The sequence below is a fragment of the Somniosus microcephalus genome, chromosome 12 (assembly GCF_052327205.1).
Source record: "Somniosus microcephalus isolate GS21.2 chromosome 12, FLI_Smic_1.0, whole genome shotgun sequence".
NCBI lineage: Eukaryota > Metazoa > Chordata > Chondrichthyes > Squaliformes > Somniosidae > Somniosus > Somniosus microcephalus.
Window position 1 is genome coordinate 201,837,627 of NC_140998.1, and position 18,953 is coordinate 201,856,579.

The window sequence follows — 18,953 nt, forward strand, 5'->3', positions numbered from 1 at the left end:
TGATAATGAATTAGCCACCCACTATACAGGAAAATCGGGAGTGTTGTATAATGGACAGCCAATTCAATATTGTCCATTTTACACTATCGCCGAAAGTTAAGATTACCACCTTAGTGTCCGCAGACACATGAGGAGTATTTTTACTTTCAGAAAACTAAACGGTTGTGGCTCGGCTGCCCATTAAAAACCCTGCCCATTTTTCCTTTCCAGGAAAATTAGGCGGGGTGTAGAACGGGCAGCCGATCCGCAACCTGCATCTTTTGCCCACTCTGAAAGTTAAAATCACCCCTCTAGTATCTAGCAAGATAGTTAGCAAGAATGGGAATATTGACTAATTTTTCTCTACCTAACCCAGAAGCACTGAAGCCAATTGCAGTGACCATAACACCACTTCAGCTGTCATCAGCTAATTCAGCACAGACCAGGGGTCAAACCCTGAACTTTCCTGGTATGTATGATCCAGCTATTAACTGCTTTAACTTGGTGAATTATCAGGGGAGCCATATGGAGCTCTGTCCTGTTTATTGTTGTCTATTAGTTCATAAATACGGTTAAAACATTACATCATTGTCCTTCATTAAGTTGCCAAAACGCTAAATAAATTAACAATACAGCTTCAAAAATGAACAGTAATTTCTTTTTACCTCTGTGCTTTCTGGAATGGTCCCATTGCTAGACGGCACTGGTGCTGTAAAGACAAAATGCACATATATTATTAGTCATAATATCACCTGAAGAAATTTGAGGTTTCAGTGATGCTGTGCTCTTGTTGGCCAAGCTTCCTATTTCCCCTCCAAAAATGTTCACACATTAGGGCTTAATCTGCTTAATATGTAGATTAATAGGAAAATAATAGGATTTTAAAGCTAAGCTGTCAAGATTTCTCCATGACTATTGCCAACAGCGTTCTGCTCAGCTGGCAGGAGGTATAATTAAACCACTGCAAACTGCTCTTTAGCAGATCTTCCATTGCTGCTTTCAAATTTTGTGTAAATCTCTCACTAGTTCATTCTCCCAAACTAAGGGGAACCACCTTTGAACTAGAGACACCCCTATGGCTCAAGTTGGAGCTGCAGGTGAGGAGTTAAGAGGTGTTGATGAGCCTAGCATTGTTAATTTAGTATGAATAAATACAACAGTATATATGTAGAGTGACCACTCAAAATCGGCTCAAACGGTTAAAAGAGAACATACTTAACAATCCTCCGAACACCATTATCCTTCTTAAGTTACATTGCTTTGATCATTTCTCATAAGTGTTTAACTAAAGATGGCAGCCATACTTTCCCATTTTGCGGAAGGCATGTACTTCAATTAGTTTTATAAAATTGTACGCCATTTGTAAGTTGGCTGCTTTACACAAGATGCTTTTGTTGTTGGTTGGCATTTCCTGTGAAGAAAAATCTGGAGAAAAAATTCTAAAAAATCAAATTCAAGTTATGTCGTATCAAGTCTTGTTCCATTTTCATATGACGTTATATGGAAAACGAACAGTGAAATAATTTATCTGCATATTATTTTATGTCATGGCTGGGAAATATAATATTTCAAATATAAAATAATGTAATATTACCAAACTAGCAGGAGAGGTAACACTATCCTTGTCAACTAACACATTTCTCCCAGGGGTGCACTTTTGTTAGGATGAACTGCCTCCAACCAGTGTATTTGCAGCTTATGGCTGGTTATTAGGGATCCAGTGTCTGGAACTTAGTCAATAGAGGCATACTTCCGAGTCAAGGTGAGCACTTAGTCTATAGCCTCGACAAAATCCTTAGGTGGGATCCCTATGGCCCAGTTGACTGCTGCCTATAAGTATGCTAGGAGCCCACCTCTGTCACACAGATACTAGTGGCTGTCATAGTGGGTATTATACAAATACAGTTACAAGCTGCATGATATGCCATATTGAAGGCTTTATGGAGATGCATCCAAGCAGTGCAACTGTTTTTCCCTAGTAACACCAAAAACTGGCAAATAATCCGTGATCATCAGTAGATCAGGCCATCCTGGCATGTAGATCAGAATTGTTGGCGATCCTTGATGCACTCAGGAATGCATATGGCTTTGTACAAGATTGTACAATGTTGTATAGCTAATATAAAACCTACTTATATTGCTTTAATTTATCCTCTTAACTATATCTGACTGCCCTACCTTTGCCAATGGCTGGGGAAGGTCCTTAAAAACAAATGAGTGCATTGCTATTCAAAAATCGTAGCTGGCTCCAATGGCACATTGGTTCAGGAGCAGAGATTATCCATGGGTATCAGAAAGCAGCACCACTTTATTTCATTTCCTATATGATCAAGCTACAATTGTAGCACTGGCATGATTCGCCAGTTTGTACACCCCTGTGATAAGCTTCCATAGCCCTTAGTCAATCTGTTCTAAAGTGGGAAGCATTACACATTGAATAAAGAATTAACATACTTTCACTGATCCTTTTGAAATGCAAGTCGCCCATTTCACACTAGACCAGTTTTAGCCACATCATCTCCTAACCCATCTCTATTGAAACACAAATTTATTGGTAAAAAGGACTAGGGTAGTAAGAGACCAAACCAAACAATAATAAAGAATCCTACAAAACAATGAATCATAATACAGATGCAACCTTATTAGAGATGACCAACATTGCAACTGTGAATAGGTCATAATGATACAACCATAAATAATAGTTGATCCATAAAAATGTACACTTCTTGCTTCAGTAAGAATTCCACACCCTTGCCTGCTGAATGCCTGCAGTAGAAATATATTAGCTCTTCAACTGAACAATCATGATGTCTTTTCGCTACTCTGAGTTGGTAGAAGGAATGCAAAATCTGTGCATAATGGGAGCCATCAAATTGACCTTTTATAAAGAAGCAGGAAATATAAATTAGGAAAATAAAGACATTGATGCAAATGTACTTACTTTGATTGTAGGGCGGTTTTCTTTCAACTGTTGCATACTCTGTTTGTGATGAAGGGGCTGTGTTGAAAGATATAATACAGCTTTGAGCTAAACATGTGCCGTTGTCAAATATTTGCAAGCTGGCATCAACCTTTGTTGTCTACTGATAGTGGTATGCGAGTAGTTTATTTGCAAAGCATGATATTGTTAATGCATTAGTTTCTGTTATTCAGGCGCAGAAATAAGGGTTAAAAAAATTAATAAGAATTGCTGAAATTTGCACTGGCATAGCGGCATGGATAATGCGGAACTATTTTACTTACTGTTTCCTGGTGAAGCCATTTTGATATCATTTTGTTGTGATCCACCTTTCGCCCTAAATGAATATTACATAATAGATGGGCTTGTAGGTTTCTCAGCAGAATTTACATTCACTAAATATATGATTCACAGCCAAGGTATATGTTATATTTATTAATAGCCTCACAATATTAATGAGAACTGTTAGATTTTACTGATGGGCACCAAAAGTTCATGAATACAGAAGCAGATGTTTCTAATATATGTGTTGATATGTATAAACAGAGTCCAGCAAAAATATTATTGGAGCGAAGTACTTCAAATGACGGTGACAGGTAACGGAGGACTGTATAATCATTATCTACAACTCAGTGCTAGTACTGCAGATGTTTCTGGTTATCAACGAATGACGAACATGCTCACCACCACTTCAGGGTGTTATAATGTAGAGTCAAGGTCAAGCAACTACTGTTAAAGAGCCAATGTAAAGTAATATACATCTTCCATTTCTTACCATCTCATCATTTCTTGAACCCAATAGAGTTGTTCAGAAAAATGGCAATGGTATTTGTTAAATATCCAATTCAACACTGGCTGCATGCAAGATTCTGTTTATTTAAATGGGCTGTTTATTCCGAGCATATTCTACGTGCTGTGTACACACCCGTAGGGACATCGGAAATGCCGGTTTCTGTCAAGATCGGACGCCTGCCCTGGAGAATGGCCAGCGGACAGAGAGTTCCGCTTTGTGGAGAACCTTCGCCCACAGAAAACCCCGAAAATTCTTACGCTTGGTAAAAGCAGCATAAGAGTTGAAAAAAGTCAACAAAAATTTTTTTTTCCCCCACTCATTTATCATTTAAAAATACTTTTTAAAAAGGTAAGTTTATTTATAGTCCCGTAAAAAACTTTATTTTTTTCAAAAAATTAAATTTTGTTTAAAATATTTAATTTATTGTAATTTCAACTCATTAAAAAAATTTGATTAAAAAAAATATTTAATGTTTTACAGTACTATGTTTTTGGGGTGATCTCCATTCATATATTTGACAGGTCTATCTGTCCAGTGTATGAAGGGAGATTCCCTTCTCCTATTGGCTCCCCATGGCCCACGTGATCCCCGGGATGCTTGCGAACCACATGCGCCTCTCGGATACGTCGGCCCTGCGTATTTCGAGTTTGGAGAGGCCCAGGAGCGGAAGTATATGCGCCTTGGGAGCCCTCAGGTAAGTCCGTAGATTTTTCCTGATCGGAGGCCTCCGCATGCAGGAAGCCTCCGATCGGAAAATATGGGCCAATATCTAAATCTGTAAAAACCTAGGGCAATATTTATTACACCCATTTTATTCCAATCACTTGTGTACAATTTAGAATAGAATTAATATATTTTATTTGAAATAAATCAATATAAAATGTTCCCACAGAATGAAGGATATGCATTACATATTCGTAAGTGGGTAACAAAAAAATGAAAATAACAAGAACAAGTGTCTGACAAATAATGATAACCCTAATTCAGAGAAATAGAAAGGCAGTGGAATATGGAACCAAATGGAAAGGAAGTATCGGATTTCTAGCACTTTACCAGTTTTCCTGTTTGTGCTATTTCCAAATGCCTCACTTTACATAATATTTGTGCCAGCTTTAAGGCTGTACAATAGAAAAGTGATTCAGTATTGTATTTACCTGCAGAAGTAAGTAAATAAGGTATAAAAGCTGAGGAACTGATTTAATTTTAAAATACTAAATTAAATTTTAGTTGATATCCCCAAGTTACTTTAGTGACCATATTTTTTTTAAAGTAATAACTCAAATGCCACATGGGTAATTTCCTGAGTGTTTCTCTCTTCCCCCCCAGTCGCTCTCTCTTCCCCCCCACTCGCTCTCTCTCTTTCCCCCCACTCGCTCTCTCTCTTTCCCCCCACTCGCTCTCTCTCTTTCCCCCCACTCGCTCTCTCTCTTCCCCCCCACTCGCTCTCTCTCTTCCCCCCCAGTCGCTCTCTCTTCCCCCCCACTCGCTCTCTCTCTTCCCCCCCACTCGCTCTCTCTCTTCCCCCCCACTCGCTCGCTCTCTTCCCCCCCACTCGCGCTCTCTCTTCCCCCCCCACTCGCTCTCTCTCTTCCCCCCACTCGCTCTCTCTCTTCCCCCCCCACTCGCTCTCTCTCTTCCCCCCACTCGCTCTCTCTCTCCCCCCCCACTCGCTCTCTCTCTCCCCCCCACTCGCTCTCTCTCTCCCCCCCACTCGCTCTCTCTCTTCCCCCCCACTCGCTCTCTCTCTTCCCCCCCACTCGCTCTCTCTCTCTCTCTTCCCCCCCCCGCTCTCTCTCTCTCTCTCTCTTCCCCCCCCGCTCTCTCTCTCTCTCTTCCCCCCCCGCTCTCTCTCTCTCTCTCTCTTCCCCCGCCGCTCTCTCTCTCTCTTCCCCCCCCGCTCTCTCTCTCTTTCCCCCCCCCCGCTCTCTCTCTCTTTCCCCCCCCCGCTCTCTCTCTCTTCCCCCCCCCCGCTCTCTCTTCCCCCCCCCCGCTCTCTCTCTCTTCCCCCCCCCGCTCTCTCTCTCTTCCCCCCCCGCTCTCTCTCTCTTCCCCCCCCCGCTCTCTCTCTCTTCCCCCCCCGCTCTCTCTCTCTTCCCCCCCCGCTCTCTCTCTCTTCCCCCCCCGCTCTCTCTCTCTTCCCCCCCCGCTCTCTCTCTCTTCCCCCCCACTCGCTCTCTCTCTTTCCCCCCCCACTCGCTCGCTCTCTTCCCCCCCACTCGCGCTCTCTCTTCCCCCCCCACTCGCGCTCTCTCTTCCCCCCCCCACTCGCTCTCTCTTCCCCCCCACTCGCTCTCTCTCTTCCCCCCCACTCGCTCTCTCTCTTCCCCCCCACTCGCTCTCTCTCTTCCCCCCCACTCGCTCTCTCTCTTCCCCCCACTCGCTCTCTCTCTTCCCCCCCCACTCGCTCTCTCTCTTCCCCCCACTCGCTCTCTCTCTCCCCCCCACTCGCTCTCTCTCTCCCCCCCACTCGCTCTCTCTCTCCCCCCCACTCGCTCTCTCTCTCCCCCCCACTCGCTCTCTCTCTTCCCCCCCACTCGCTCTCTCTCTTCCCCCCCACTCGCTCTCTCTCTCTTCCCCCCCCCGCTCTCTCTCTCTCTCTCTTCCCCCCCCGCTCTCTCTCTCTCTCTTCCCCCCCCGCTCTCTCTCTCTCTCTCTCTTCCCCCGCCGCTCTCTCTCTCTCTTCCCCCCCCGCTCTCTCTCTCTTTCCCCCCCCCGCTCTCTCTCTCTTCCCCCCCCCGCTCTCTCTTCCCCCCCCCGCTCTCTCTTCCCCCCCCCGCTCTCTCTCTCTTCCCCCCCCCGCTCTCTCTCTCTTCCCCCCCCGCTCTCTCTCTCTCTTCCCCCCCCCGCTCTCTCTCTCTTCCCCCCCCGCTCTCTCTCTCTTCCCCCCCCGCTCTCTCTCTCTTCCCCCCCCGCTCTCTCTCTCTTCCCCCCCCGCTCTCTCTCTCTTCCCCCCCCGCTCTCTCTCTCTTCCCCCCCCGCTCTCTCTCTCTTCCCCCCCCCGCTCTCTCTCTCTTCCCCCCCCCGCTCTCTCTCTCTTCCCCCCCCCGCTCTCTCTCTCTTCCCCCCCCCGCTCTCTCTCTCTTCCCCCCCCCGCTCTCTCTCTCTTCCCCCCCCGCTCTCTCTCTCTTTCCCCCCCCGCTCTCTCTCTCTTTCCCCCCCCGCTCTCTCTCTCTTTCCCCCCCCGCTCTCTCTCTCTTCCCCCCCCCCGCTCTCTCTCTCTTCCCCCCCCGCTCTCTCTCTCTTCCCCCCCCCCGCTCTCTCTCTCTTCCCCCCCCCGCTCTCTCTCTCTTCCCCCCCCGCTCTCTCTCTCTTCCCCCCCCGCTCTCTCTCTCTTCCCCCCCCCGCTCTCTCTCTCTCTCTCTTTCCCCCCCCGCTCTCTCTCTCTCTCTTCCCCCCCGCTCTCTCTCTCTCTCTTCCCCCCCCGCTCTCTCTCTCTCTCTTCCCCCCCGCTCTCTCTCTCTCTCTTCCCCCCCGCTCTCTCTCTCTCTCCCCCCCCGCTCTCTCTCTCTCTCTCCCCCCCCCCGCTCTCTCTCTCTCTCCCCCCCCCGCTCTCTCTCTCTCTCCCCCCCGCTCTCTCTCTCTCTCCCCCCCCGCTCTCTCTCTCGCCCCCCCCCCGCTCTCTCTCTCTCTCTCTCTTCCCCCGCCGCTCTCTCTCTCTCTTCCCCCCCCGCTCTCTCTCTCTCTCCCCCCCCGCTCTCTCTCTCTCTCTCTTCCCCCCCCGCTCTCTCTCTCTCTCTTCCCCCCCGCTCTCTCTCTCTCTCTTCCCCCCCCGCTCTCTCTCTCTCTCTTCCCCCCCGCTCTCTCTCTCTCTCTTCCCCCCCGCTCTCTCTCTCTCTCCCCCCCCGCTCTCTCTCTCTCTCTCCCCCCCCCCGCTCTCTCTCTCTCTCCCCCCCCCGCTCTCTCTCTCTCTCCCCCCCGCTCTCTCTCTCTCTCCCCCCCCGCTCTCTCTCTCGCCCCCCCCCCGCTCTCTCTCTCTCTCTCTCTTCCCCCGCCGCTCTCTCTCTCTCTTCCCCCCCCGCTCTCTCTCTCTCTCCCCCCCCGCTCTCTCTCTCTCTCTCTTCCCCCCCCGCTCTCTCTCTCTCTCTTCCCCCCCCGCTCTCTCTCTCTCTCTCTCTTCCCCCGCCGCTCTCTCTCTCTCTTCCCCCCCCGCTCTCTCTCTCTTTCCCCCCCCCGCTCTCTCTCTCTTCCCCCCCCCCGCTCTCTCTTCCCCCCCCCGCTCTCTCTCTCTTCCCCCCCCCGCTCTCTCTCTCTTCCCCCCCCCGCTCTCTCTCTCTTCCCCCCCCCGCTCTCTCTCTCTCTTCCCCCCCCCGCTCTCTCTCTCTTCCCCCCCCGCTCTCTCTCTCTTCCCCCCCCGCTCTCTCTCTCTTCCCCCCCCGCTCTCTCTCTCTTCCCCCCCCGCTCTCTCTCTCTTCCCCCCCCGCTCTCTCTCTCTTCCCCCCCCGCTCTCTCTCTCTTCCCCCCCCCGCTCTCTCTCTCTTCCCCCCCCCGCTCTCTCTCTCTTCCCCCCCCCGCTCTCTCTCTCTTCCCCCCCCCGCTCTCTCTCTCTTCCCCCCCCCGCTCTCTCTCTCTTCCCCCCCCGCTCTCTCTCTCTTTCCCCCCCCGCTCTCTCTCTCTTTCCCCCCCCGCTCTCTCTCTCTTTCCCCCCCGCTCTCTCTCTCTTCCCCCCCCCGCTCTCTCTCTCTTCCCCCCCCGCTCTCTCTCTCTTCCCCCCCCCCGCTCTCTCTCTCTTCCCCCCCCCGCTCTCTCTCTCTTCCCCCCCCGCTCTCTCTCTCTTCCCCCCCCGCTCTCTCTCTCTTCCCCCCCCGCTCTCTCTCTCTCTCTCTTTCCCCCCCCGCTCTCTCTCTCTCTCTTCCCCCCCCGCTCTCTCTCTCTCTCTTCCCCCCCCGCTCTCTCTCTCTCTCTTCCCCCCCGCTCTCTCTCTCTCTCCCCCCCCGCTCTCTCTCTCTCTCTCCCCCCCCCCGCTCTCTCTCTCTCTCCCCCCCCCGCTCTCTCTCTCTCTCCCCCCCCGCTCTCTCTCTCTCTCCCCCCCCGCTCTCTCTCTCGCCCCCCCCCGCTCTCTCTCTCCCCCCCCGCTCTCTCTCTCTCTCTCCCCCCCCCGCTCTCTCTCTCTCTCCCCCCCCGCTCTCTCTCTCTCTTCCCCCCCCCGCTCTCTCTCTCTCTCCCCCCCCCCGCTCTCTCTCTCTCTCCCCCCGCTCTCTCTCTCTCTCCCCCCCCCCGCTCTCTCTCTCTCTCTCCCCCCCCCCCGCTCTCTCTCTCTCTCCCCCCCCGCTCTCTCTCTCTCTCCCCCCCCCCGCTGTCTCGCTCTCTTCCCCCCCCGCTCTCTCTCTCTCTCTCTCCCCCCCCGCTCTCTCTCTCTCCCCCCCCGCTCTCTCTCTCTCTCTCCCCCCCCGCTCTCTCTCTCTCTCCCCCCCGCTCTCTCTCTCTCTCCCCCCCCGCACTCTCTCTCTCTCTCTCTCTCTCCCCCCCCGCTCTCTCTCTCTCTCTCCCCCCCCCGCTCTCTCTCTCTCTCTCTCTTCCCCCCCCCCCACTCGCTCTCTCTCTCTCTCTCTTCCCCCCCCCCCCCCACTCACTCGCTCTCTCTCTTCCAACAACAACATGCCCTCGAAAAAGCCTCGGCACTGCCGGGCACCCCCTGCTAGTACTTTTATATATTGTACGTCTTGCCATAAAACCCAGTGTTCCATTGGCTTTTTTATGGCCTTATCCATTGGAGGCACTGCTTTTAATGTCTTGTGAACGTTAACACCCAAATCCTTCTGCTCATCCACATCACCCAGCCTTCCCCCATTCAAAGTATAAAATTTTACTTATTTTGTACAAAAATGTACTGCCTCACATTTACTGACATTGAATTCCATCTGCCATTTTTTTCCCCATCCCACCATCTTATAACTATCGTCTTGCAGATTTATTTGGTCCTCAATGATTTACTATGGTTGGTATTTTAGTATTGTATAAAAATTGGACACTGCTTTATAGTGCTATAGCGAAATCATTTAACAGTGAACAAAAGCGATCCCAGAACACCACTTGTGTCACCATTACCCACTTCCAATCACTTTCAGAAATTGCCCTTCACTCCTACTCTCTTTCTCCCTTCTAACCTGTTTTAATCCAATTTGCTATCCTCTCCCCTAATTTCATATCCCTTAATCTGTAATAGTCTGCTGTGTGGTGCCTTGTCAGAGGCTTTCTGAAAGTCCACGTATACCACACCCACTGCATTTCCTCTGCACTCTTTTCACTTTTACTTTTTTCAATCAGCAAATTTAGAGATTGTGTTCCTTATACTACAGTCTATATATACCGAGAACAAAAGTGGACCCAGCACTGACCCCAAGGGTGTGCAACCTATCTCCAGTTCAAGCAACATATATTTATTTATCTTTGTTTCATGCTGCTAAATTCCCTTTTATACCATAAGCCTTAAATTTTTCAGAAGTCTCTTATTGAAAAGCTTCTGAAAACTCAAACACTACATCTACTGTATTCTTTTTAGGTCTACATCTACTGCATTCTTTTTAGGTCTCCAATCAGTCAAAATCTATTCATGTTTATTAATTTCATCTTGAATTATAGATTCTTAGAGTTTGCCCACAGCTGATGATCAACTAACTGGTCTATAGTTATTCTTCTCCCTTTTCTTGAACAAGGGTGCAAGTGACTATATTCCAGTCCTGTGGTACAATTTGCAAATTCAAAAGTTGCGATTGGAGCCTCCATATCCTCTCTGACTATTTTCATCTGTAATTGATTCAGGCAGAGAATTCCACAACCTAGATATTTACATTAATGTAAACATATGCAAATGACAGAATTATATCATCTGATGTATTTTCTGACATTGGTGCTGTAGCAACAATAGATACAGGGGATATGCGATCGTCCCTAGTGTCCAACATATGCCATAGTCGTGCAGGAGGGATTTTAATTTTTAATTTTCCTAAAGCCAGCGTGGAAGAAGCAAACACCATCAATAAGATCATGGCTGATCTTAGACCTCAACTCCACTTTCCCGCCCAATCCCCATAACACTTGATTCCCCCAAGAGTCAAAACATCTATCGATCTCAGCCTTGAATATACTCAGACTCAGCATCCACAGCCCTCTGGGGCAGAGAATTCCAAAGATTCACCACCCTCTGAGTGAAGAAATTCCTCCTCATCTCAGTCTTAAATGGCTGACCCCATATCCTGAGACTATGCTCCCTAATTCTGGACTCTCCAGCCAGGAGGAAAACAACCTCTCAGCATCTACCCTTTCAATCCCCCTCAGAATTTTATATGTTTCAATGAGATCACCTCTCATTCTTCTAAACTCCAGAGATTATAGGGCCAATCTACTCAATCGCTCCTCATAGGACAGCCCTCTCATCCAGAGATCAATCAAGTGAACCTTCATTGCGCTGCCTGTAAGGCATGTATGTCCTTTCTCAGATAAGGAGACCAAAACTGTGCACAGTACTCCAGGTGTGGTCTCACTTAAGGAGTAAGACTTCCTTACTCTTATACTCCAACCCCCTTGCAATAAAGGCCAACATGCCATTTGCCTTCCTAATTGCTTGCTGTAGGTACACGCTAACTTTATGTGTTTCCTGTACGAGGACATGTAAATCTCTCTGAACACCAACGTTTAATGGTTTCTCACCATTTGAAAAATATTCTGTTTTTCTATTCTTCCTACCAATGTGAATAACTTCACATTTCCTTTCATTATCCTCCATCTGCCACCTTATTGCCCTTTTACTTAACCTGCCTAAATCCCTTTGCAGGCTCTTGGTGGCCTCCTCACAGCTTACTTTCCCACCTAGTTTTGTATCATCAGCAAACTTGGATACATTGCACTCGGTCCCTTCATCTAAGTCATTAATATATATTGTAAATTGCTGAGGGGGAGCCCGGCGTTGCCAGGGCTGTTTTGGGGCGGGCGGTTTAAATCGAGTGCCAGGCTTTGGGGCCCTGTCTGTGTCCCTTTGTGAATCTGGTGCTGGGCAACATTTTAAATCGAGTCCCAGGCTTTAGGGCCCTGTCTGTGTCCCTTTGTGAATCTGCTGCCGGGCAACATTTCTACCTTTTAATACCTTGAAAGATGAAAGTGAAAGTACTTATAAAACATTTTTGGTAAATCTTATGTTATTTTTAAAAGAGAAACTAACTTTTTGAAAGCTGGATAAGGAGAGTAGTTTGAGCTGCAACCAGTGAAAGAATGGCTGGCAGATCCCTGAGATGAAAACGATTAGTCCCGCCCACACACACACTTAATACCTTGAAAGATGAAAGTGAAAGTACTTATAAAACGTTTTTGGTAAATCTTATATTATTTTTAAAAGAGATACTAACTTTCAAAGTAGTTTTAGCTGGAAGCTGAAGTCATGGCACTGAAACAATGGCTGCCACATCCCCGAGATGAAAACGATTAGTCCCGCCCACACACACACACACACACCAATTGGCCAACCATCAGGGGACCGTACTGTAGGATTGGTCAATCGTGACGGCACAGGATTGGTCGAACCTTGACGTGAGTCAATCAATGCTAGCAGATAATGAGTTTAATTTTGAAGGTTTTTCGCATAAGGCGCGAACAATTTTCGTCCGACCGAAAAGTAAATACGCTTACCAGCGTCCCGGAAGCGTAAGCTTTCTTCAGAGGTAACGCGCGCGTAGGTACGCGGTATAACTTTCGAGCGCATAGCCGGACAGACGCACACCCGAGGACAGACAGACAGAAGGACAGACAGACAGATCGGCCGCTTTATATATATATAGATAGATAGATAGCTGAGGCCCAAGCACTGATCCTTGCGGCACCCTACTATTTACAGCCTGCCAACTGGAAAATGACCCGTTTAACACTACTCTCTGTTTTCTGTCCGTTAACCAATCCTCTATCTGTGCTAATATACTACCCCTGACCCCTTATCTTGTGTAGCAACCTTTTATGTGGCACCTTATCGAATGCCTTTTGGAAATCGAAATATACTACGTCTACTGGTTCCCCTTTATCTACCCTGCTAGTTACATCCTCAAAAAACTAATAAATTTGTTAAACACTATGGGCTAGATTTTCAGTTGCTTGCGCCAGCAGTTAGCGCCTTAAGAGAAGTGATTTTCGGGTGCTATTCGTGTAGCGCCCGGGCGCAGCGCAGTTTGCACCCCGCCCCAAATTAAGTTGCCCGTTAGCGCCGGCGCAAAGTTTAGCGGCCGCCCGGATGCGCGCGCAGAAAATGACGTCACATCCTCGTGCAACGCCCTTTGGCCGCCCCGAATCCAAACTTCAGTCGGACCGCCCCATTCTGCGGCTGGCGTCCAGAGCGTTTGTAAAATGGAACGCAACACACCCTGGGGAGCGCAAATTAAAGGGCACTCCTCCTGCACTATAAACGGCAGTCTGCATGTGTTGTGTGGAAGGATCCAGTGTGTTGTTGTGAACGGTGTATTTATGTTTCCGGCCACCACCACCACCTCCTCCTCCTCCTCCTCCTCCTCAAAAAACACATGCACCCTTCCCCTTTAAGAGCTCACTGGCACCAGAGTGTCTGCCGTGCACTGCGCCCGAGCTCGGGCGCTGCGCTCTGCACCGCCGGCTTAGCGCCTAAAGATAGTAGTGGAACGCCCCTTTTAGCGCTCCACCAACCTCTTAGGGCGAAGCCACTGAATTTCCGGCAACGGGGCGCTACTTTGGGGCGGGCGCTAACTTCGGGCGGGCGCTAAGGTTAGCGCGCCAAAACTGTCTATACTGAAAATCTAGCCCTCATTCCCTTTCATAAAATCATGCTGACTCTGCCTAATCATATTATGATTTTCAAAGTGCCCTGTTACCACTTCCTTAATAATGGATTCTAGCATTTTCCCTACTACTGATGTCAAGCTAACTGGCCTACAGTTCCCTGTTTTCTCTCTCCCTCCTTTCTTTGTGTTCCCTTGCTCTAATTTCAAATTTAATTTAAGGTAGTGTTGCAGATTTACCTTTTCCATTACCTTAATTATTTTGTATACCTCTATAAGATCACACCTTGCTGATGTCTCCTTTCAAGTCCAAAAAAACATTTCTCCACCCTTTCCTCATATCAAAGATACCAGGGAACACCTTCCAATGCTTGAACTATTTCTGGTTTCTTGGTGACCAGAACTTTATTTGTTCTTAATCTGTGTGATGCTGGCAAGGCTGCACTTATTGCCCATCCCTAGTTGCCTGCAAAGGCAATGGGCCTTCTCCTTGAACTGCTGCAGTCCTTGCACTGATGTTACCCCACAATGACGTTCGGTAGGGAACTACAGGATAGCGACTCAGTGACAGTGATATGACCAAGTCAGGATATTGTATCATTTGGAGGTGATGGAATTCGCACATTATTTCTGTTCTTGTGCTCCTGTACAGTGGTCTGGTCAGTCTGCACATTGAGTACTGGAGAGAGTGGGATAAATCTGCAAAAGGGCTGATAAAAATTACCTTTATGGCTACAAAAATGTGGATAAAATCTTTTGAGCCTTTTTCAAGGCTTGAAATGGCACATCAGTTTTCAGCCTTTGAAAAGGCTGTATGACGAGTTGGGGGTGAGAACTAATGTGCAAGATTGACATGACAGAAAACATAATGGCCCGGATTTTGCATTAGGAATAATGGTGAAGCCATCAGCGCTCACCGTTATTATGGAGTAAATCGGACAGCAACTTCCAGCGTTAGCACGTGTGGTAAAACACAGAAATCAGGCAGTTGCTGTCCGATTTACCCTGCTCCTCCACAAGCTTCGCTACGCTGGTACCTCACCGATCATTTCAGCATTAAAACACATGAAGGTCATGAAGTTGCGGTACTTACCCACTAGATACCCACTAACCACGCCAGAAAAAGTTAGAGTTTGTCCATTTTCCCACAGTACAACAGTGACTACACTCCAAAAGTACTTAATTGGCTGTAAAGTGCTTTGAGACGTCCGGTGGTCATGAAAGGTGCTATATAAATGTAAGTCTTTCTTTCTTTCAAGTGTAAGTGAATTTTTAACGGCATGATAAATCTTAATTACTACCAAACATCTCTGGCACTAAAAATTTACTTTTACAAGTGTGGAGTCTCATTCTTTCAGATTTTAATTATTGTTGGAGATTTAAAACAACATTTTAAATTAAAAAAAAAAACTTTTTCTTTCTATCTCTTTTATCTGTCTCTCTTAATTTCATCTTTATTTCCATCTCTTTATTTTGCTTTCTGTACATGATTTTACATTGAATTACTTATTTTAACTGATACTTCCTGGTTGAGACTCTGCGTGCCTCAGTGAGGCTTCTTCAATCTGATTGGTTGAAGAGACACGCTGTTACTTGTCCTGCTCACACAAGTCCCAGATCCCCTGTAGAAGGCACTGCATTGAAATGGATTTCTAATTACTGTAAGTTGCAAGCCCACTAAATGTCTGTGGGTAGCTGTAAGCGTAATGAACGGAGAGTGCCGTTTGTTCGCCGCTGATTGCAAAATCCGGGCCAATATGGAAGTATAAAACAGAGACTGTGGTAAAATAGCAGAGTGGATTGTGGTTTACTAGGAGTTTGCCCTGTTTAGCACTCCAGGGTACTCTCCACTGAGAATTGCAGTACACACTTTCTACAGTATAGCAGGTCCTGGAAACAGATGTGGGAGAAGGCAGATGCTTACGGAATTTTACACAGCAAGGAGAACCAACAGTACAATCTACCAGGTACTTGGCACATATCAGAAATATCAACCTCTTCCACTCTTATTCCTTCCTCCTGCAAAACACTTGCTTCTCATAGATACCTATACTTTATCTTTTGCTGGTCAGTCTTCTGATTGTGAATGGCTCTAGGCTTGATGCGAGTTTCCCCTTGCTAGGCCAAGCTTTGTTCTCAAACCTAACTTGCTGACTGCCTGTCTATGTGTCACTTTGTCCAAATCTCACCACCCCCCCATATTCCCAGCAAGTCCTTTTGACTTTTTACCCACTCGGCAGCTGCGATTTCACCTATCAAGGCGGGTCCGTTGCGGCCAGGGTTGGTGGCGGGTTGTGACACCGGTGCTGGCTCCAGCCCGCTCTGTGAAATGAATTTTACGATGATTGGGTTTGTTAAGCCTGCCCAGCGCATTTCTTGGCCAATTGAAGGAAGCGGATCTGATGACGTCACTTGATGACGCGTCATCAACCAGGTTCCTCAAAGGGACCATGCGTAAATTGATTTTGACAGTTCTGCTGTCAGTGTTTTACAGCATTGAGGTGCTGCAAACACTAACAAGCACTGCACAGAGGTGCACGGCTGCACCCAGGCCCTCCCATGACTCAAATGCTCTCCCATAAGCATATGGAGGGAGTCACAGCATGCTAGGGAGGTCTCTTTCCATCCCATGGGTGGAAGAGACCTCCCTAGGAGATCAACACAGCCTGGTTGCACATTGCACAGGCGGACACGAGCAGGGATGTGGTCAGGAGGACCAGGCTGCAGTGGCGCAAACCTTTCAATGATCTCAGTAGATCACGAAACATTACTGCAAAGCTACACTCAACCTCACCCTGCTGTGCCACCCATCACATCCCCATCACTCTGCCTTCCCTACCCTAGTCCTGCACATCCTTACTCACACCAACTTACCTTGCACTTCCACCCATCCCTCTCTATCTACATTATCACTTCTCCATCTCACTAGCCACCCCTCACACTCACCCTCATCCTAGTCCAATCATACCAACTAACAACACCCAAGGGGAGGCACTTGGGTGTTTTAGCCATTGTTCATGTGAAGTTTCTGTTAATGTGCTGTCAAAGATTTAAATCTTTATTTTCAACACTTGTCTTCTTGTACAAATTTGTGTGCACCTTTGGAAGTGGCTTGGTGAGTTGTAGTGAATGGTGAGACATAACGTTCCCCACCGCCCCCACAATGGTGAGGAGCATAAAAGGAATGGCTTGGACATTGTAGGGATGCTTTATGGTGCTGGTGTGGAGTGGTGCCAACTTGGTGCATCATGTGGCAGCCAGGGTGTACAGTGTTAAGTGAAGCTAATCTGGACATGGTGAGTCCATCACTGGTGTCCCGAGCAACAATGTGCATGGGTGATGATGCCCCGTGTCCAGTGCAGCATCAGTTGAATGAGAAGGTTGGTGTTGATGCTCTGGTGCACCCGGTGATGCTGGTGTTGGGGCTGATCGTTTTGGGACTCTGAGGACCAAGGTGAGATGTTCTCAAGGGCACCGATGCTGATGGAATAGATGGCAGATGAGGTTGAGATAACAGAAGTAATGTCAATGTTGAGATAGGTTGATCCAAGGAGGTGACAGTGGATAGAGAGATTACTCCAAACACTTCAAAAGTGCATAAAGCTCAAAAGTGGGTTCTAAACACTGAAGGGTGAAGCTTCCGAGATTGGAAACTGACCAGCTGTAAAATGGCAGGTTTTAAACCACTTTTGCAGCTGTCACCTACTGAAAGAAATGAAGAGTTGTTCAGAACCCGACATACTTATCTGGCGTGATCCCCAAGCAACGGGAACCTTGTGGAAAACTTGGCAAAATGCTTTGAACTGGAAAAATGGGGATTTAATTACTTTAAACACCCTCCTAACAAGCACAATTGAATAACCTGCCGCTTCATGCCGTGTCTGCAAAGTGCAGATATAAAAGGCACTTGGGAAACTGAGAAGGAGGCGGGATCTTTTTGATCGACAGCAGACCCGCCTCCAAACCCACCCTCTGAACACCGGCAAAATCAGCCCAGTGATTCACCAGCAGGTCCGTCAGTAAAGCCAGCTACCTCCTTCCCCTTTTGGTTGTGGGTTTAAAGAAACCATCTCCTGCTACTCAAAATAAATAGGGACCATTTTGGCTTAATGGGCCTGCGATGAAACAATCAACACTCATTGTCTCAGTTTGAAATAGATTATAATCTGTAACATTCCACAAACCAGATCACCTGGCAGCTTTAATGCATATTTTCAATGCCTGGTCCATTAACAAATGAACCTTTTCTCTAAATGGCTTCACAGAATTACATAGGGCTTGATTTGAATAGCCCCGAGGCGGCAGGTTTGGAGGCGGGTTGGCAGCGAAAATCGGAAAAAATGGTTTGAGACTGCCAACCCGTCTCCATCCCGCCCCCACGTGATTTTTGTCAGTGTCGGGTTAGCCGCTCCTATACTGACCCGACGGGAACTGGTGGGACAGGTAGTTAAGGCAGTTGAGAGCCTGTTAACTGCCTTGCTAATCCTATTTTTAGAGTGGTTTCCCAATTTTCGTGCTTCTGGCTCCTGTTTCCCGTCTTGTCAGAAACAGGCCAGCTGCAAGGAGAGGAGTTTCTCGAGGATATGATTTGTAGTCATTGGTGCAGCACTTTAAAAGCACTCCTGTAACATGGCTGACATTCAAATTCAACAACTTTGTTGTTGGAGGTTTAGGATAAGATTTTGCAAATCTGCTGACCTTGTGACTGTTCAAGCTGACACCCATCTGCAGTGTTACCTGATTGGAATAATTTTTGGTCACTTTTGAGTGTGCGCTTGCAAACTTCTTGCTTCAACTGAAATCTATAGCAATGGGATGGGAACCATTTACATCCTCCGAACCTGATGACCAGGATGAGAGGAAGAACAGCCGCGGCATCAACACAACCAGCCACAACAGCAGCACCAACATGCCAACCTCCTCCTCACCCACCTGATGCTGCACTGGACACAGGGGGCTGGATTTTACCAGCCCCGAGGAGGCGGGTTTGGAGGCAGGTCTGCTGGGAAAATGGGAAGCGGGTCCCAGCCCATCTGCTGGCAGCGGGAAGGGGATTAGAGCCAATTAACAGGTAGTTAAGAGGCAGTTAAGAGGCTTTGCCCCATTTGCCGCCTGCTGATGTGGCCTTCCTGATGGCGGGAAACCCCGCCAGGGTCAGCGAGGCGATCTGTTTGTCCTGCTGCAGTGTAAGTGTGCAAATGACAGCTGCAGAGGTAGTGTGATGGGCATGATGGTGCACAGGCAAGTATGACAGGTGAGAGAATGTAGTGAGAAATATTTTTATTCTGTTTAAATGTATCTGCAGGTGACAAGATTTGATGTTTCTGTGAAGCCTCACCTGATTGGGAGAATTGACAGATGGCTTTTGCAATCTCACATGCAGCTGCCATCTGTTTTCTCCGAAGGAGAGAGTCGTTGGTGAGCCTGGGTGCAAGGGCTCACCTTTGGACAGTGATTGTCAGTGTTTCACAGCACCTCAATGCTGTCAAACACA

General features: G+C 48.1%; 1 protein-coding gene across 2 annotated transcripts in view; it reads right to left on the reverse strand.

Annotated features, from left to right (window-relative positions):
• LOC147109895 (cell adhesion molecule CEACAM5-like) overlaps positions 1-18,953 on the reverse strand; it is a 129,688-nt gene that overhangs the window by 55,418 nt on the left and 55,317 nt on the right. For both annotated transcript variants that reach the window (XM_086003922.1, XM_086003921.1), the window contains 3 exons: positions 3,223-3,275; positions 2,921-2,977; positions 645-688 (listed from right to left, as the gene is read on the reverse strand). In XM_086003922.1, the coding sequence (XP_085860048.1) occupies positions 645-688; positions 2,921-2,977; positions 3,223-3,275 (154 nt within the window). The remainder of the gene's footprint in view (positions 1-644; positions 689-2,920; positions 2,978-3,222; positions 3,276-18,953) is intronic.